A 20834-nucleotide genomic window follows, 5' to 3' on the forward strand; every position below is an offset into this window, starting at 1 on the left:
AGAAACAAAATGGACAGAAAAAAACTAGGAAAAAAAGACAGTGACGTATTGGAACATGCAACAAGGCCTCCCCATGTACATGCTGACAGTCACTTCCCGACAGAACAGAAGTGTCATTTTCTAAAATATCAAAATCACAAATACTGACAATAAGGACTCCAACATTTCAAGAACACTTGTAGACTTCTGATAATGGAAATTATGGCTCCAACATTACCCTGTAATAAACTCTTCACCAATACTGATTTGGATGAGGTTATGACAGGGTAGTTACTATGGTAACACTGACACTGAAAAGGAAAACAAATCTAGAAAGTAAGAGAACAGTCAGAACACAACAACAGTATAAAGAAATATCTGTCCAGTTTACTGTGTTCCTCAGCTGATTATTCTACAGTATAATTGACACAAAACATTTTTTTCGATGTCTGCTAGAAATAAAATAAAACTATAATAAAACTTGGACACTGTACTGCTTTTGCAAAGAAAAAACAAACATTCATGAAAATATATATCTATGTATTTTTTTGTGGATTTTCCATTCTATTGTGATGGACAAAGGGGACAAACACTGAGGAGCCGTAGCAGCCAGTTCTACAGTCTGTGACGATCCAGCAGCGATACATCTACACCCTCGACAACTCTTGGCCCCACCAGTATCCATGAGGCCTGCGAAGAGCTTCTTCTGATCGGACGACGTACCCTCTTACAACCCGTGGCAGGAGCAAAATCTCTTTTCCGCTCACTCTGGCAGAGCAGTCCACCAATCAGGAGAGAAGCGTTTGAGTGAACGAGAGGAACAGTGCATACAGTCATTTCCCTTCTACCAGCAGGATTTTAAGGTGCCAAACCCAGCTGAAACCATCAGCTTTCTTCCTGTGCAGTCTCTGTCTAGTCAGGGAACCTCTGTAGAATACGTATTTTACATTCAACAAAGACAGATTGCTTGAGAGAGAAAAACGACTAATTAATAGTCTTATCCATTCAGAACTTCAGTGGAAAGAGAGAACAAAGAACACGCACAAAATAGAAAAACATCCAGAAAGTTCCTTTCACCTGCAATAAGAAAAATTACTTCTTCACGTTCCAAAGAGCGGGACTAAAGATGAAAAGCTGAGGTATATAGTTTGAGGGGAAGCATTATCATCATCACCAACATTAAAATCATCATCAACATTAAAATCATCATCATCATCATCATCCCACTTGGTAGTCTGTAGTTTCATATCCTTCTTCCCTCTGTGTTGTGGCCCCTCCGGGGGCCTCAGTCTGTCCGTCTGTATGTGTTGGTACTGGGTGGCTCCGGGGAGGAGAGGAGGTGGTGCTGGTGGGGGACACTCTGTCTGTCTCTCTCCCTCTCTAGGGCTGGAGGTTGAGGGTGAACTTCCACTGCTGGTTGAGGTTGGGGCTGCACACCTCCACTGTCAGCCCCCCAGTGCGTGCACTGCGGCTGTCCAGGCACAGGTTGCTGCCCATGTGCCGCAGCTTGGAGTTGCTCTCGAACTGCTCCCATTTCTGGAGACACATGAGGTGGGGTCAGGGAGGGGTTGGGAGACGGAGGAAACAAGGGTGCACAAATCAGTCACAGGTTTTTATGTAATAATCCTATGATCACTAATGGTTTCTATTGATGGTGAGTTTAAATCCAAAGGGATCATCCCAATCCAGTCTCTTTAATTTACTACTAGTGCTTTCTGATTGATCTGATCCTTGGTGCATGACTCGGTGCTCGTCTCGCTCACTTGTCTGCTGTCGTTTTCCCTGCAGCCCTGCAGTTTGATTTGTGAGCCTGCGATGCGGTCCACCACCGTCAGACAAAGGTCCATGTGCTTTACTGACTTGTCCTTGGTCAGCGCCCATTCCTGAGGACCAAGAGGGGGACACAGTCAATTTGCTACATTTGCACAGTTTAGGGTAGTCCTCTGAATGACTATGCAGATCTATTTTTTATGTGTGTGTCTTTGTCAAGTGTGAATATGTGGTGTTTGCATGTTGTCTGTTATAAATCACACCTATATAGACCAACAGGGGCTTGACTCTCCCAGAATCTCTTCCTCCAGCTCAGTAATATAATCAATATATTGTGGGAAGTGGGACATCAAAATGGATTTCATCAGTATGAATCAGACACCCCCAATCAAAGTAGTCCAGAACCTGATAGTTGACTATCCAGTCCAGAATCTGATAGTTGACTGTCCAGAACCAAAAATGGTTGACTGGCCAGTCCAGAACCTGACCAAAGTAAACCCACCTCAGTGTGTGTTACCCAGCCCAGTGCACAGCTTGGTTATGTGTAATGGATCTGAGCAGTACCTGAGCCCTGAATGGTACCTGATTTCCCCCAGCGTTGTGGCATTCATAGACCCCCACAACTCCGTCTGCAAAGTGTCCCAGCGTGTCTAAGCAGTTCCCTCCCTGCTGCAGAGCTCCGAAGGCAATGTCCTGATGGTCAGGGACCCTGAAGGGCCAGACAAACACCACAAGTCAAATCACAAGACGTGAGTATATGCCAGCACCACAGTATTTCCCCTAGTTGAATTTCCAAGTGTCACGCAAAGGCCCCCAAAGTATGTTCCGCCTATATAATGGTAGGGGAAACAGTCAACAGCTATGTCTTTATGTTTTGGCCATTTTCAAAGCAGTATCTTGCTGGTCCACTGTGGCGGTGCTGCCTCTCTACTCACCGCAGCTCGGGGTACACGTTCTCCAGGTACCACTTGAATGGCTGGCAGCCCAGCCTCTTCTTCATCTCCATTCTGCTCTGAATGCTGCCAGACAGAGAGGAAACCATGACTCATCTAACTACCAGCCATCTCAGAGAGACAGACCGCAGCATGACATCTGGAGGCAACTGAGATCACTACATCAAAGCACAGAGTACATCATATTAGAACTCAGCTCAGGGTGTACCATCTGACCTTCTGTATGTGTTAGAAAAAGGGAAATGTGTTTTGATATTCTATACAAGGACAGCAGGGCGATCTGCGATGCCATCTTGGAAGAAGGTTGTCTGAAAGGATACTTACTTGCCGTAGGGCACAGAAAGAAGGGTGTCTGAAAGGATACTTACTTGCCGTAGGGCACAGGAAGAAGGGTGTCTGAAAGGATACTTACTTGCCGTAGGGCACAGGAAGAGGGGTGTCTGAAAGGATACTTACTTGCCGTAGGGCACAGGAAGAAGGGTGTCTGAAAGGATACTTACTTGCCGTAGGGCACAGGAAGAAGGGTGTCTGAAAGGATACTTACTTGCCGTAGGGCACAGGAAGAAGGGTGTCTGAAAGGATACTTACTTGCCATAGGGCACAGGAAGAAGGGTGTCTGAAAGGATACTTACTTGCCATAGGGCACGTTTCGGGCCGAGGGCACAGCGGCGTAGTAGAAGTTCTTAAACTCGTCCATCCACACCTCTGCTGCTCGCCTCGTGTTCCTGTAGACATACAGATACACACCATGTTAGAATACTTACAAAATGTATCCTTCCTGGTCCTTCTTCCAGTCCTGTAAATAATCACTGATTTCAAAAACTACAGGCAATGTTATAGAACCCCTGCTTGCACCTTTTCAATTGATCATATGTTATTTATTCAATGGAAGGAAGGATGTCTGTTAAAAATATGAACAGGGCAAGAGAAAGTGAGGAGGCGGTTCAAGCTTCAGAAAACACGAGTGTGACAGTCCTCGAAGCTATTTTGAGATATGAGCACACATCCTAAGACTTGGCAATCTGTGGGGTTTTCAGTGCTGCGTGACAGACGGGCAGTGAGGGAGTGTTCACTTCTCTCATCCATGAATCACCCAGATGCCATGCGTGCTGGAACAGTGTTGACACTGCAGGGGTGAAGCCAGGACGAGAGCAGAGCTGAGGCCTCTGTTCTGATTGAGCCTCTATTTGAATGACTGCAGCTCAGCTAGACTTTGAACAGCGGTATTATGATGTGAATTTCAGAGGAATGAAACAGGCCTTCTCTGCAGGCTACTAGCAGGTATTCGTCCCACTGCCTCAGCTTGGATTTCATTGGGTCTTTGAGAAAAGTAAAGTTAGGGGAAAATGTGGGTAAAGTTAAAGTTACTGTAGGGTTAGTGAGTAAACTCAATTGCCAGTTGTTAGCCGGTACAGTGGGCCTTTATTATGGCTCTAATTACAAACCCTAATGTACAGTCACTCTAGTTGGTTATGTGACAATATGTAGAAGAAGTTAGTACCCAGTGGACCACAAGAGGGCAGACTTTAGCCAAGTCTACCTCACATCCTTTACATTTTAGTCATTTAGCAGACGCTCTTATCCAGAGCGACTTACAGTTAGCGAGTGCATACATTTTCATACATCACAGGGACAATCAATAGTCACCTAGCAAACACGGTGCCACTGCCCCCAGGGAAGGTATATGGATGCTGCTTCCTGAAGACGTGTCCCACTCGACTGCAGGGAATGATCTCTAGACTGCCGCCACACTGCCACACGCGGAAAGAGATCTCTGCAATGTCCAAAGACAAATACAAAACACACACATTATTATAACGGTTTAGGGCAAGGTTTTAGAGTGACAATTCATTGTGCTAGAACTTCTCACGGTTGGCACCTTCAACGTCAGTACGGTTTCAATCAGAAAATGGGCTCATATAATATTGACATATAGATATCGTCCCATTCCCACACAATGACAAACAAGCTCAAGCTTTCCTAGTGTTCTGTGTCCTCTTACCTAGATTCTCTCCACCCCACACATCCATCATCATGTCATACTTCCCCAGCAACTCAAAGTAGTCCTTGTCCATGACAAAGAGGCCGCCGGCGATCATGGGAGTCCTGAGAAAGAGGTAAGACAGAAAGTAGTTAGGGCTATGAGACAAAACAGCGTGGCTATGAGACAAAACAGCGTGACATTTCTGCCAAGTTCAGCTCTCCTACAGTCCTCTCATCAGCATGTGATACCCGGAGCCTGGCCCTGTAACCCGGCAGCAGCAGGGAGCTGTGGTGCCCTGTAACCCGGCAGCAGCAGGGAGCTGTGGTGCCCTGTAACCCGGCAGCAGCAGGGAGCTGTGGTGCCCTGTAACCCGGCAGCAGCAGGGAGCTGTGGTGCCCTGTAACCCGGCAGCAGCAGGGAGCTGTGGTGCCCTGTAACCCGGCAGCAGCAGGGAGCTGTGGTGCCCTGTAACCCGGCAGCAGCAGGGAGCTGTGGTGCCCTGTAACCCGGCAGCAGCAGGGAGCTGTGGTGCCCTGTAACCCGGCAGCAACAGGGAGCTGTGGTGCCCTGTCCTGTGACTGTTTGGATGGAATAATACAACACTTCACTTGTCCTCAGAGGCTATTTTGTTTTCAAAAGGAAGAAAAACATCAATGAGCGTCTTGGATAAAATAATGTTGTTGAACAAAAATCCATGGCTCAAAACAAAAACAAGGTCTGGTCTACAGAGAAATGGATCAAACAAGGTCTGGTCTACAGAGAAATGGATCAAACAAGGTCTGGTCTACAGGGACATGGATCAAACAAGGTCTGGTCTACAGAGAAATGGATCAAACAAGGTCTGGTCTACAGGGACATGGATCAAACAAGGTCTGGTCTACAGGGACATGGATCAAACAAGGTCTGGTCTACAGGGACATGGATTACATTTACATTTACATTTAAGTCATTTAGCAGACGCTCTTATCCAGAGCGACTTACAGTTAGCACATACATTATTTTTATCGAACCCACAACCCTGGCGTTGCAAACGCCATGCTCTACCAACTGAGCTACATCCCCTGCCGGCCATTCCCTCCCCTACCCTGGACGACGCTGGGCCAATTGTGCGCCGCCCCATGGGTCTCCCGGTCGCGGCCGGCTACGACAGAGCCTGGATTCGAACCAGGATCTCTAGTGGCACAGCTAGCACTGCGATGCAGTGCCTTAGACCACTGCGCCACTCGGGAGACATGGATCAAACAAGGTCTGGTCTACAGGGACATGGATCAAACAAGGTCTGGTCTACAGGGACATGGATAATGCATGGATAATGCAGGGATACAAAAGCAGATCTAGAAGACCATTTAACCAGAACAGCTTATCCTATTGTTGACATTTTCAAACACAGAATGCCAATTATGATAAAAAATGACTTGAGTCACCCTTTGGGTTAATTACCATCACCTTGTGAAGAGGAACAATATGCATTACAGGCAATGAAGAGCCAAATTCTAATTCTAGTCTTTGGATATTGATTAAATGCCGCCCTCTGTTGGTAAACAATGGAACAATGTGTTTACTGAGAGAATGCATCTGACATTTGGTTATTCAGTAAAACAGAATTATTTCTGTGATCTCATACTGATTGAACAAATCAAAGTGTTTGCTCTCTTCTGATCTAGAAGCGATTGAATTGCAGAAAAATAGTACAATGTACCAAATCTATCCTTTCACAGCAATATCCCCATCAAATATCTTCTCCCTTCTCATCACTGAACACAATTTAAGACACAAAGCTGGATAAGATGAGAATGCCTTCAATCACCTCTGCCTGTGTTTACTTCACTCTCCGATGTCATACGGCAGGGAGAAAACAACAGAGGCTCAAAGGCTCTGGGTCTTTTTCAGGAGCTTTGGACTATATTCCCCAGAGGGCTCAGTGTGGACGCTGCACACTGATATCTAATGCTGCTTGCCTCAGCCTCTCCTCCAGGGGGCTCAGGGGCCTGGCTATGAGGCAGAGGTGAGGCAGGCAGGAGAGGTCAGCAGAAAGAACCCAGAGGAGAAGAAGGCTTACTTGATTGGAGCAGTGGGGTTTCCTTGACGCACCCTCCTCTGCTCCAAGGTCATATAGTCCCACTTGAAGACCAGATTCCAATCAAATCCTAGAGCGGGAAAAACAGGTACTGATTAGGTTTCAAGTGATTTCAAGTAAACAAGAGTGGAGTCATTTTAATAAAAGGAAAAGCTGGTTGTCAGTGTTTGTATTCCTCCTAACACTTCTATCCTTTTCACACACAATGCCTAACTGATAGCTATAAGGCCATAAGCAAACAAGAAGCGGTGCTCCTAGTGGCCGGGGACATAAACATAAATCAGTTTTACCTCATTTCTACCAGCATGTCACATGTGCAACCAGAGGGAAACAAACACTAGACCACCTTTACTCCACACACAGAGATGGGAACAAAGCTCTCCCTTGCCCTCCATTTGGCAAACCTGACCATAATTCTATCCTGCTGATTTCTGCTTACAAGCAAAAACTAAAGAAGGAAGTACCAGTGACTCAATATGGAAGTGGTCAAATGACGCGGAGGCTACGCTACAGGACTGTTTTGCTAGCACAGAATATATTCCGGGATTCTTCCGATGGCATTGAGTAGTACACCACATCAGTCACTGACTTTATCAATAAGTGCATCGATGACGTCGTCCCAACAGTGACCGTACGTACATACCCCAACCAGAAGCAATGGATTACAGGCAACATCCGCATTGAGCTAAAGGCTAGAACTTTCGCTTTCAAGGAGCGGGACACTAATCCGGACACTTATAAGAAATCCCGCTATGCCCTCAGACGAACCATCAAACAGGCATAAAGGCAAACCAGGACTAAGATTGAATCGTACTACACCGGCTCTGACGCTCGTCGGATGTGGCAGGGCTTGCAAACTATTACGGACTACAAAAGGGAAAGACAGCCACGAGCTGCCCAGTGACGCGAGCCTACCAGACGGGCTAAATGTATTTTATGCTCGCTTCGAGGCAAGTAACACTGAAGCATGCATGAGAGCCCCAGCTGTTACAGACGACAGTGTGATCACGCTCTCCGTAGCCGATGTGAGCAAGACCTTTAAACAGGTCAACATTCACAAGGCTGCGGGGCCAGACGGATTAACAGGACTTTTACTCAGAGCATGCGCGGACCAACTGGCAAGTGTCTTCACTGACATTTTCAACCTCTCCCTGACCGAGTCTGTAATGCCAACATGTTTCAAGCAGACCACCATAGTCCCTGTGCCCAAGAAAGCGAAGGTAACCTGCCTAAATGCCTACCGCCCCATAGCACTCACGTCAGTAGCCATGAAGTGCTTTGAAAGGCTGGTCATGGCTCACATCAACACCATCATCCCGGAAACCATAGACCCACTTCAATTCGCATACCGCCCCAACAGATCCACAGATGACGCAATCTCAATCGCACTCCACACTGTGCTTTCCCACCTGGACAAAAGGAACACCTATGTGAGAATGCTATTCATTGACTACAGCTCAGCGTTCAACACCATAGTGCACACAAAGCTCATCACTAAGCTAAGGACCCTGGGACTAAACACCTCCCTCTGCAACTGGATCCTGAACTTCCTGACGGGCCGCCCCCAGGTGGTAAGGGCAGGCAACAACACATCTGCCACGCTGATCCTCAACACAGGGGGCCCTCAGGGGTGCGTGCTTAGTCCCCTCCTGTACTCCCTGTTCACCCACGACTGCGTGGCCAAGCACGACTCCAACACCATCATTAAGTTTGCTGACGACAACGGTGGTAGGCCTGATCACCGACAACGATGAGACAGCCTATAGGGAGGAGGTCAGAAACCTGGCAGTGTGGTGCCAGGACAACAACCTCTCCCTCAACGTGAGCAAGACAAAGGAGATGATCGTGGACTACAGGAAAAGGAGGGCCAAACACGCCCCCATCCACATCGACGAGGCTGTAGTGGAGCGGGTCCAGAGTTTGAAGTTCCTTGGTGTCCACATCACCAACAAACTATTATGGTCCAAACACACCAAGAATGTTGTCAAGTGGGCACGACAAACGCCATTTGGCATGGGTCCCCAGATCCTCAAAAAGTTATACAACTGCATCATCAAGAGAATCCTGATCGGTTGCATCACCTCCTAGTACGGCAACTGCTCGGCATCTGACCGTAAGGTACTAGAGGGTAGTGTGTACAGCCCAGTACATCACTGGGGCCAAGCTTCCTGCCATCCAGGACCTATATACTAGGCGGTGTCAGAGGAAGGCCCAAAAAATTGTCAGACTCCAATCACCAAAGTCCATAGACTGTTCTCTCTGCTACCGCACGGCAAGCGGTACCGGAACGCCAAGTCTAGATCCAAAAGGCTCCTTAACAGCTTCTACCCCCAAGCCATAAGACTGCTGAACAATTCATCAAATGGCCACCCTGACCATTTACATTGACCCCCCTCCCACATCTATGCATAGTCACTTTACCCCTACCTACATGTACAAATTACCTCGACTAACCTGTACCCCCCACATTGACTCGGTACCGGTACCCCCTGTATATAGCCTCGTTATTGTTATTTTATTGTGTTACTTTTTATTTTATTTTTTACTTTAGTTTATTTAGTAAATATTTTCTTAACTCTATTTCTTGAATTGCATTGTTGATTAAGGGCTTGTAAGTAAGCATTTCATGGTATGGTTGTATTTGGCGCATGTGACAAATTAAATTAGATTTATATCACATATCTGTGGCGTCTATCTTAATATGGTTGTACATTACACTTCTCATAAGCCCTATAGAATGCAGGAGCCATGGGAGACAAATCAATCAAATAGTTTCCATTCCAAAGGGCTTAAAGATTTATCAAGCTCTTATTCTCTCCTTTGCTCTCACACACACGTGCAGCTAGGCAGCCAACCAGCCAGTCAGTCAGTCAGCCAACCAGCCAGTCAGCCAGCCAGCCAGGCATTCAGTCAGTCAACCAGCCATTCAGTCAGTCAACCAGTCAGTCAACCAGCCAGTCAGCCAGCCAACCAGCCAGCCACACACCAAGAAACAGACTTCTTTGGCAGAAGGTGACATTGGGTACAGAGTGAAAAACTGCAGTGTAATTTTCTAGCCTGCCCTGGAGAGGAAATGAAAGCTGCTGGTGATTTACCTCCTTTGAGATCGGCTGAGGCGCCTACGTACTGGAAGTTGTCCATGTTGATGACGTCGATGATGGGGGAAACAACCCGCGTTTTGTCCTGTGGGAGAAGTAAAGAGAGATGGAACACAAAGATGCAGTGTTCCACTAGATTATTTTCCAGGCCGGGGGGGGGGGAGACTGAAATAATACTGAGGGACTGAAATAATTAGTCAAAACCACCACATAATTTCACAATCAAGCACAAGATAAAAGCAGAATAACTAAGTTAGACTCCAAAACAAATCTGCGTTGAGTCAAACTTTTGTCCAAATATTCCCTTAAATATATGAGCTTAATGCAGCCAGAACACAAATAGATGTTGGTCTTCCTGTGACACCGGGTGCTGTAGATGTCCTGGAGGGCAGGCAGTGTGCTCCCGGTGATGCATTGGGTTGACCGCACCACCCTCTGGAGAGCCCTGCGGTTGCGAACGGTGCAGTTCGACAGGATGCTCTCAAAGGTGCATCTGTAAAAGTTTGTAAGGGTCTGAATTTCTTCAGCCTCCTGAGGTTGAAGAGGCTCTGTTGCGCCTTCTTCACCACACTGTCTGTGTGGGTGGACCATTTTAGATTGTCAGTGATTTGTACGCCGAAGAACTTGAAGCTTTTCACCTTCTCCACTGCAGCGACATTGATGTGGATAGGGGGGTGCTCCCTCTGTTGTCACCTGAAGTCCACGATGAGCTCCTTAGTTTTGTTGACGTTGAGGGAGAGGTTATTTTCCTGGCACCACTCCGCCAGGGCCCTCACCTCCTCCCTGTAGGCTGTCTCGTCATTGTTGGTAATAAGGCCTACCACTGTTGTGTCGTCTGCAAACTTGATGATTGAGTTGGAGGCGTGCCTGGCCACGCAGTCATGAGTAAACAGGGAGTACAGGAGGGGGCTGAGCACGCACGTGGCCGCTCCTCCTCACACCCGAGTAACACGTAGGTAATACTCTTAACCCAAGGCTCTGATACTGCATTATTTAGCAACTCTAGTTATGTTTACCCTACCTGGCTGAACCCCAATCTGTCGAACTGTCCCTCTGTCTGTCTGTTTAAGTACCTAGAGGGGATGTGTGTGTGTTTAACGTTACCTGTGCTTGTCTCAACACCTCTGAATCCCCCATGTCTGTCAGTGTGTTTATCCATTAGTGTCTGTCTGTCCGTCTGTCTCTGCCTGCCTGCCTGCCTGCCTGCCTGCCTGCCTGCCTGCCTGCCTGCCTGCCTGTCTGTCTGTCTGTCTGTGTGTGTGTGTGTGTGTCTGTATAGGATGACAAGATAACACAACAGGATAACAGATAATAGGCTAACAAGATAATAGGATACCAGACAATAGGATAACAGGATAACAGATAATAGGATAACAGGATAACAGATAATAGGATACCAGATAATAGGATAACAGGATACCAGATAATAGGATAACAGGATAACAGATAATAGGATACCAGATAATAGGATAACAGGATACCAGCTAATAGGATAACAAGATCCCAGATAATTGGATACCAGATAATAGGATAACAGGATACCAGGATAACGGTAGGCATCTGAGCTCAGGCCAAACTCAGAGGGGGCTGCTGCTTCAACAGAATGGTATCTGCCAGGCCTGCGAGTGTGTGCTCCGGTGTGTGTCGGTGTTCCGGTGTGTGTGTGTGTGTGTGTGTGTGTGTGTGTGTGTGTACAGTGGGGAAAAAAAGTATTTAGTCAGCCACCAATTGTGCAAGTTCTCCCACTTAAAAAGATGAGAGGCCTGTCATTTTCATCATAGGTACACGTCAACTATGACAGACAAATTGAGAAAAGAAAATCCAGAAAATCACATTGTAGGATTTTTTATGAATTTATTTGCAAATTATGGTGGAAAATAAGTATTTGGTCACCTACAAACAAGCAAGATTTCTGGCTCTCACAGACCTGTAACAACTTCTTTAAGAGGCTCCTCTGTCCTCCACTCCTTACCTGTATTAATGGCACCTGTTTGAACTTGTTATCAGTATAAAAGACACCTGTCCACAACCTCAAACAGTCACACTCCAAACTCCACTATGGCCAAGACCAAAGAGCTGTCAAAGGACACCAGAAACAAAATTGTAGACCTGCACCAGGCTGGGAAGACTGAATCTGCAATAGGTAAGCAGCTTGGTTTGAAGAAATCAACTGTGGGAGCAATTATTAGGAAATGGAAGACATACAAGACCACTGATAATCTCCCTCGATCTGGGGCTCCACGCAAGATCTCACCCCGTGGGGTCAAAATGATCACAAGAACGGTGAGCAAAAATCCCAGAACCACACGGGGGGACCTAGTGAATGACCTGCAGAGAGCTGGGACCAAAGTAACAAAGCCTACCATCAGTAACACACTACGCCGCCAGGGACTCAAATCCTGCAGTGCTAGACGTGTCCCCCTGCTTAAGCCAGTACATGTCCAGGCCCGTCTGAAGTTTGCTAGAGTGCATCCAGAAGAGGATTGGGAGAATGTCATATGGTCAGATGAAACCAAAATAGAACTTTTTGGTAAAAACTCAACTTGTCGTGTTTGGAGGACAAAGAATGCTGAGTTGCATCCAAAGAACACCATACCTACTGTGAAGCATGGGAGTGAAAACATCATACTTTGGGGCTGTTTTTCTGCAAAGGGACCAGGACGACTGATCCGTGTAAAGGAAAGGTCCTGGAGTCTCCAGATCTCAACCCCATAGAAAATCTTTGGAGGGAGTTGAAAGTCCGTGTTGCCCAGCGACAGCCCCAAAACATCACTGCTCTAGAGGAGATCTGCATGGAGGAATGGGCCAAAATACCAGCAACAGTGTGTGGAAACCTTGTGAAGACTTACAGAAAACGTTTGACCTGTGTCATTGCCAACAAAGGGTATATAACAAAGTATTGAGAAACTTTTGTTATTGACCAAATACTTATTTTCCACCATAATTTGCAAATAAATTCATTAAAAATCTTACAATGTGATTTTCTGGATTTCTTTTCCTCATTTTGTCTGTCATAGTTGACGTGTACCTATGATGAAAATTACAGGCCTCTCTCATCTTTTTAAGTGGGAGAACTTGCACAATTGGTGGCTGACTGGTGCTCTTTCATGCCATCCCTAGGAGGGGTGCGTCACTTGAGTGGGTTGAGTTACTGACGTGATCTTCCTGTCTGGGTTGGCGCCCCCCCTTGGTTTGTGCTGTGGTGGAGACCTCTGTGGGCTATACTCGGCCTTGTCTCAGGATTGTAAATTGGTGGTTGAGGATATCCCTCTAGTGGTGCGGGGGCTGTGCTTTGGCAGAGTGGGTGGGGTTATATCCTTCCTGTTTGGCCCTGTCCGGGGGTTTCTTCGGATGGGGCCACAGTGTCTCCGGACCGCTCCTGTCTCAGCCTCCAGTATTTATGCTGCAGTAGTTTATGTGTCGGGGGGCTGGGGTTAGTTGGTTATACCTGGAGTACTTCTCCTGTCTTATCCAGTGTCCTGTGTGAATTTAAGTATGCTCTCTCTAATTCTCTCGTTCTCTCTTTCTCTCTGAGAACCTGAGCCCTAGGACCATACGTCAGGACTACCGGGCATGATGACACCTTGCTGTCCCCAGTCCGCCTGGCCTTGCTGCTATTCCAGTTTCAACTGTTCTGCCTGCGGTTACGAAACCCCTACCTGTCCCAGACCTGCTGTTTTCAACTCTTAATGATCGGCTATGAAAAGCCAACTGAGAGACCTGAGCCCTAGGACCATACGTCGGGACTACCGGCCGTGGTGACTCCTTGCTGTCCCCAGTCCGCCTGGCCTTGCTGCTATTCCAGTTTCAACTGTTCTGCCTGCGGTTATGGAACCCCTACCTGTCCCAGACCTGCTGTTTTCAACTCTTAATGATCGGCTATGAAAAGCCAACAGATTTATTCCTGATTATTATTTGACCATGCTTGTCACTTATGACAAGGTTTTGGCCTTTCTAGGGAGTTTTTCCTAGCCACCGTGCTTCTACACCTGCATTACTAGCTGTTTGGGGTTTTAGGCTGGGTTTCTGTACAGCACTTCGAGATATTAGCTGATGTAAGAAGGGCTATATAAAATAAAATTGATTGATTGATTGACTAAATACTTTTTTTCCCCACTGTATATATATATTTGTTTCAGAGACAGTATCCCTGACCGTGGGGCTAAATGACATGGGTGACTATGGTACACACTGACCTCTGCCACCCTCTCCAGGAGTGGTTCCAGCCAGTGTTCGTTACACTCGCAATGGCTGTCCAGGAAGGTGAGAACACTTGCAGTGGCTGTGTTGGCCCCTCTCACCCGCGATCTCATCAGACCTGTGGAGGAGAGATGCCTGGTGCTCTTATCTACAACATGTAATGTTATTCATACGCCTCTCATTTCCTTAACTACATATACACTACCGGTTCTCTGAAGTTTGGCTACTCATATTTCAATATTTTTTCATATTGAAACTTTTCACATTATTAATACAAAACTTAAAAATACCCCGATTAAAATGGTTAAATTTACATTATAGTCATTTAGCAGACACTTATCTAGAGCGACTTATAGTAGTGAGTGCATACATTTTCACATTTTTTCATACAGAGTGAAAAGCTATTAAATGAGTATGTTTTAATGACTTGGTTTGAAGTCATCTGGTATGTTTAATGACTTGGTTTGAAGTAATCTGGTATGTTTTAATGACTTGGTTTGAAGTAATCTGGTATGTTTTAATGACTTGGTTTGAAGTCATCTGGTATGTTTTAATGACTTGGTTTGAAGTCATCTGGTATGTTTTAATGACTTGGTTTGAAGTCATCTGGTATGTTTTAATGACTTGGTTTGAAGTAATCTGGTATGTTTTAATGACTTGGTTTGAAGTCATCTGGTATGTTTTAATGACTTGGTTTGAAGTCATCTGGTATGTTTTAATGACTTGGTTTGAAGTCATCTGGTATGTTTTAATGACTTGGTTTGAAGTCATCCATTGTCTGCTGAAGTGCAAGCTCATATGAAATGTAATCCTGGGTTAGATAATTACAATCTTGCTTAGTTGGTTGAGAAGGGCAGGGTGTGGTGTGCTATTGTGTAAAAGAGAATCAGTTTTGCAGAGATACGAATAATGAACAGAGGACTGCAGCCAAGTCTTTTTGGATATGAATAATGAACAGAGGACTGCAGCCAAGTCTTTTTGGATATGAATAATGAACAGAGGACTGCAGCCAAGTCTTTTTGGATACGAATAATGAACAGAGGACTGCAGCCAAGTCTTTTTGGATACGAATAATGAACAGAGGACTGCAGCCAAGTCTTTTTGGATACGAATAATGAACAGAGGACTGCAGCCAAGTCTTTTTGGCCCAATGTTCTTTCTATTGGACAGCACACAAAGCACTTTACAAAAATATACTCTGCTTGTTACAAACTCTTCATTGTTTTGGAGTGTATATTTTCTCCCCAGTATAAACCTGTTCAGTGTTTTTCTTTCCTCGCCCTAATGATCCTTCTCTGCTGGTACAAGTGGAACATTTGATTAGGGTACATCTGATTAGATAAAAATACACCTTACGCAACAGCGGGGACTGTGAAGCAACACAAACATAGACACATCCATACAAACACACGATAACATACGCACTATACACACATGTACACATGGATTTTGTGTTATAGATATGTGGTAGTAGAGTAGAGGCCTGAGGGCACACACTGAATATGTTGTAAAATCTGTTATGAATGTATTGTAATGTTTTTTAAATGTATAACTGCCTTAATTTTGCTGGACCCCAGGAAGAGTAGCTGCTGCCTGCTAATGGGGATCCATAATAAATAAAATCTGATTAGGGTACATGCAGTGCTGGACAAGGTCAAGGACAATGGGCATCAAATATTGATGATGACTGAAGCCTGACCAATCATTTTCAACTAGTAGTTTTATTCCTTCAAATGTATTTCCCATACATCCACTCACCTTCTCGTCGATCGTTTCGAAGAACCCGGATCTTCTCAATTGTCCCCAACAAGGCTCCATCTTCAGCTGAACCACGAGACACAAACCTTGGTTACTAAAATAAACCATCTATATACATATACACACACATGTCAAATAAACATCTACAGTTGAAGTTTACATACACTTAGGTTGGAGTCATTCAAACTTGTTTTCAACCACTCCACAAATTTCTTGTTAACGAACTATAGTTTTGGCAAGTCGGTTAGGAGTCATTTTTTCCAACAATTGTTTACAGACAGATTATTTCACTTATAATTCACTGTATCACAATTCCAGTGGGCCAGAAGTTTACATACACTAAGATGACTGTGCCTTTAAACAGCTTGGAAAATTCCAGAAAATGATGTCATGGCTTTAGAAGCTTCTGATAGTCTAATTGACATCATTTGAGTCAATTGGAGGTGTACATGTGGATGTATTTCAAGGCCTACCTTCAAATTAAGTGCCTCTTTGCTTGACATCATGGGAAAATCAAAAGAAATCAGCCAAGACCTCAGAAAAGAAATTGTAGACCTCCACAAGTCTGGTTCATTCTTGGGAGCAATTTCCAAATGCCTGAATGTACCACGTTCCTCTGTACAAACATTAGTACGCAAGTATAAACACCATGGGACCACGCAGCCGTCATACCGCTCAGGAAGGAGACGCGTTCTGTCTCCTAGAGATGAACGTACTTTGGTGCGAAAAGTGCAAATCAATTCCAGAACAACAGCAAAGGACCTAGTGAAGATGCTGGAGGAAACAGGTACAAAATTATCTATATCCACAGTAAAACAAGTCCTATATCGACATAACCTGAAAGGCCGCTCAGCAATGAAAAAGCCAGACTACGGTTTGCAACTGCACATGGGGACAAAGATCGCACTTTTTGGAGTAATGTCCTCTGGTCTGATGAAACAAAAATCGTTATGTTTGGAGGAAAAAGGGGGTACCTTGCAAGCCGAAGAACACCATCCCAACCGTGAAGCACGGGGGTGGCAGCATCATGCTGTGGGGGTGCTTTGCTGCAGGAGGGACTGGTGCACTTCACAAAATAGATGGCATCATGAGGAAGGAAAATTATGTGGATATATTGAAGCAATCAGTCAGGAAGTTAAAGCTTGGTCGCAAATGGTCTTCCAAATGGACAATGACCCCAAGCATACTTTCAAAGTTGTGGCAAAATGGCTTAAGGACAACAAAAAGCATGTACGAGCAAGGAGGCCCACAAACCTGACTCAGTTACACCAGCTCTGTCTGGAGGAATGGGCCAGAAGTCACCCAACTTATTGTGGGAAGCTTGTGGAAGGCTACCCAAAATGTTTGACCCAAGTTGAACAATTTAAATGCAATGCTACCAAATACTAATTGAGTGTATGTAAACTTCTGACCCACTGGGAATGTGATGAAAGAAATACAAACTGAAATAAATCACTCTACTATTATTCTGACATTTCACGTTCTTAAAATAAAGTGGTGATCCTAACTGACCTGAAACAGGGCATTTTTACTAGGATTAAATGTCAGGAATTGTGAAAAACTGAGTTTAAATGTATTTGGCTAAGGTGTATGTAAACTTCTGACTTCAACTGTATATAGGCCTTATAAAGGCTTTATGAAGACCTATTTTCAGCCTTAAAAAAGTTGTTTCATTTAAAGCGGGACCAATGGTTTACTTAGTTGCCCTCCACTGACGGCGACACTGTCTGACAGAAAACTCTAGAACGACTCAAAGATCGCTTTAATCTATTTCAAAAGGCTGACGGGTACAACAAGAGACCTCTATGAAAACTATGGAGGGAAAGATAAATGACAGGTGTGATGCCTGAGCTGGAGGCATGTGCCCTTAGGGGTCCCCCAGAGTTTAGAGGGAGGGAGCCTGAGCGATGGTTCAGGACAGGGGCTTTAGTTTACAGACGGGGTGACGGGGGAGAGAAGGACCTGGAGCCTGTAAACCAGTGCCAGTACTGATCCAGAGTGACAAAGGCACTCTGGATCAGTACAAAAGAGAGAGTAGAAAAGACTCAAACAGCAACTCACGGTTGTCGCTGTAATCATCCACCAGAATAATCTCCTTGACAAGGTGGGGGGGACTCTTCTTAAGAACACTGGAGGGGAGGAGAGGGTTAGACATGGGCTAGCATCACCAGGCCTAGACTGTCAGAGTGTGTGTGTGTGTGTGTGTGTGTGTGTGTGTGTGTGTGTGTGTGTGTGTGTGTGTGTGTGTGTGTGTGTGTGTGTGTGCTCACCTGACCACAGTGCGGAGCAGAGCTGAGCGGGCCTCATTGTGGAAGGTGATGATCACACTAGAAGCAGGCAGCTCTGTCTTCCACTGTTTATGCCGGCAGCTGAGGGACAAAGGGGAACATTCATTAGGACACTGAAAACACTCAATGGCCAAAAAGGACCAATTATCTGCCTTTAAAAGAGAGAAACAAGGGTTAGCTGGTGTTGTGTTCCAATACGCTGGCTGAATAAATGTAGCTTTTGGAGTTTAAATCTCTGGGCCCAGACCAATGTATCCATCTGTAACCTTTAAAAAAATAGGTTACACACTCTTGTGACGGTTTGGTGAAGCTGTAATGGACAGCAAGTGTTGCTTGCTTAAGCGATGGAGCCTCAGACCAGCCCCTTGAGATTTCAATATGACAGAGATGGGATAATCCACTAGAGCCCAGTCACCAGCAGCTTCGGCTACGGTTGAGAGAGCAGCCGCTCCCCACGTCAACGCCATCGACACAGAGTGCCCACGACGAGCCTCCATGGAGCGAGAGAGAGAGGGAGGGAGAGAGGGAGAGAGTGACAACACTAGAGTAAGATTGTGACATCAATCAATGCTTCCTACAGGAGTTACAAGACAAGACTCTCCCTTTTTAGGAAAACTCCAGGCATAAAATAGCTGGCCATAGTTCCCAGAGCAGAGATCAACTATGATACCATCTGGGCCAGGAGAGGACCTCCTGAAGCTACTGGATCAATGGATGCCTGATCTACTTTACAGACAGTACCTGAGACACACACAACTTCAGTAGTGGACTATTTAGTGCCCCAGCTGAACACCAGCAGGTCTCCCAATAGACCATTACACACCGCCTGGTGTCTCCTACAGTAATCAAGTTATGGCTGTTAGGGGAACTAAATTGACACAGACTGAGCAGAGTTCATTTTTAACCTTCCTTGGAGATGGAGTTTTCTGTCTACTCAGTCTGTCATAAAGAAGTAAACCGTCTATAACATGTTTGGGTTGACAAGTAGCGGAGGGGGTATAACATTAAACTAAATATGGGTGATTAGCAATGTACCGGCAAGGCACCGGCATTTTCATTTGATATGCATTTCACTATTTTTCCATAAGCGTACAGTGTAAACTCCATATCCTGCTCCGGATGTGTGTAGGCAACAGACCTGGGTTCAAATAACATTAGTAATTGAAAAAAGACATTGTAAAAAATATATATTATGTATTTTTTCAAAAACGCTTTATATTTTATTTTACAATGTATTATTTAAATTACTTTCACATACATTTCAAAGTAAGTATTAAGAAAAAAAAAATTTGAAAATACAAGTTGTTGAATATTAGAATGTATTTGGAAATACATTTGGAAAGTATCAAATATAAATCTATTTTCAAATACAAATATTAAAATACTATGTATTTAAACCCAGGTCTGGTTGGTCTTAGGGGTATATACTGTAGTTTCACATACCCTAATATTTCTAGGAAATTATTTCAAAATACTTCAAATACACAGCAAATAAGTATTTAAAATAAAAATAGTTTAAAAATGCATGTATTTGAACCCAGATCTGGTAGGCACTATAACACGATGGCACTGAAGAAGAGAGGCCGTTTCCTTTGATCTACAGGCAAACGTGTTCAGCCTGTGCCTGACTGGAACATAGCACTTTTACACCCTCCGCAGGAGGACTCCTAACCTACATTGCTGTTAGGACTGTATTCACATTAAAGTCCATGCTTCTTCGAATGGATGTAAACTAGTCAAGTAAACCATCCCCGGCTTAACCAAGCCCTTGACACCGGCTGTGTACCATCAAACAAACTGCAGCACTCCCCTTTCTTTGCACAGACAACAATCCTACTTCATGTACGCCATGTGATGTAGCTCTCTCTGAGCTCCGCAATAGAAATGAGGTGTCGGTAACAAGATACTGTAGGGAGGGGATATGAAAGACTAGCCATAGTCGGAATAAAAAACCAGCACGGCTGAGGAGTTGCTTTGTATAACCTACTGCCTGGTCCTTTGGTGGTCTCCTCACGTGCACGTCGTGCAGCGCTTCACAATGTGACCCGCTCACATTTCTCATGAAATATTCATCCTGCAGTGTACACCGAGAACGCTTAATTAGAATCGGAGAGAGTGGCCAAAACAACAACGGTTACAGAGTCCACGCTGGGTTGACAACAGACGATACATAAAACATTAAGACCCGTAGCCTCCAGCAGGCCTCCAGCCATCCTAGGTAAAGCCTCCAGCAGGCCTCCAGCCATCCAAGGTAAAGCCTCCAGCAGGCCTCCAGCCATCCAAGGTAACGCCTCCAGCAGGCCTCCAGCCATCCAAGGTAACGCCTCCAGCAGGCCTCCTGCCATCCAAGGTAACGCCTCCAGCATGCCTCCTGCCATCCAAGGTAACGCCTCGAGCAGGCCTCCTGCCATTAATGTATTTAAATTTGATTTTCACAGTGTGCAAAGGGTTTCATGTATACAAATATAAGAGGCAATTATCCCTTTCTGCTTTGGTACTGATCTTTCTAACATGATGTACTGGGTCCATTCTAACATGATGCACTGGTGGGTCCATTCTAACATGATGTACTGGTGGGTCCATTCTAACATGATGTACTGGTGGGTCCATTCTAACCTAACATACTGGTCAATCAATTTTATTTTATATAGCCCTTCTTACATCAGCTAATATCTCGAAGTGCTGTACAGAAACCCAGCCTAAAACCCCAAACAGCTAGTAATGCAG

At 45.2% G+C, this 20834-nt stretch overlaps 1 protein-coding gene across 2 annotated transcripts in view; it reads right to left on the minus strand.

Moving 5' to 3' along the window:
• Positions 1-346: 346 nt before the first annotated feature.
• The window catches only part of LOC311131299 (polypeptide N-acetylgalactosaminyltransferase 2-like), a 103314-nt gene continuing 82826 nt past the window's right edge, over positions 347-20834 (minus strand). Inside the window, exons 4-16 of one of the 2 annotated variants that reach the window (XM_084164197.1) lie at positions 18090-18188; positions 17881-17948; positions 15820-15885; positions 14058-14179; positions 9859-9946; positions 6746-6833; positions 4705-4808; positions 4350-4476; positions 3335-3427; positions 2685-2768; positions 2332-2458; positions 1743-1862; positions 347-1515 (exon numbers count right to left, since the gene is read on the minus strand). In XM_084164197.1, the coding sequence (XP_084020323.1) occupies positions 1360-1515; positions 1743-1862; positions 2332-2458; positions 2685-2768; positions 3335-3427; positions 4350-4476; positions 4705-4808; positions 6746-6833; positions 9859-9946; positions 14058-14179; positions 15820-15885; positions 17881-17948; positions 18090-18188 (1342 nt within the window). In that variant the 3' untranslated portion in view covers positions 347-1359. Of the gene's footprint in view, positions 1516-1742; positions 1863-2313; positions 2459-2684; positions 2769-3334; positions 3428-4349; positions 4477-4704; positions 4809-6745; positions 6834-9858; positions 9947-14057; positions 14180-15819; positions 15886-17880; positions 17949-18089; positions 18189-20834 lie in introns of both variants that reach the window. The other variant, XM_084164196.1, reaches the window with a different exon arrangement.

Source organism: Coregonus lavaretus, assembly GCF_964263955.1.
Source record: "Coregonus lavaretus genome assembly, chromosome: 1".
In the NCBI taxonomy this organism is placed as follows: Eukaryota; Metazoa; Chordata; class Actinopteri; order Salmoniformes; family Salmonidae; genus Coregonus; species Coregonus lavaretus.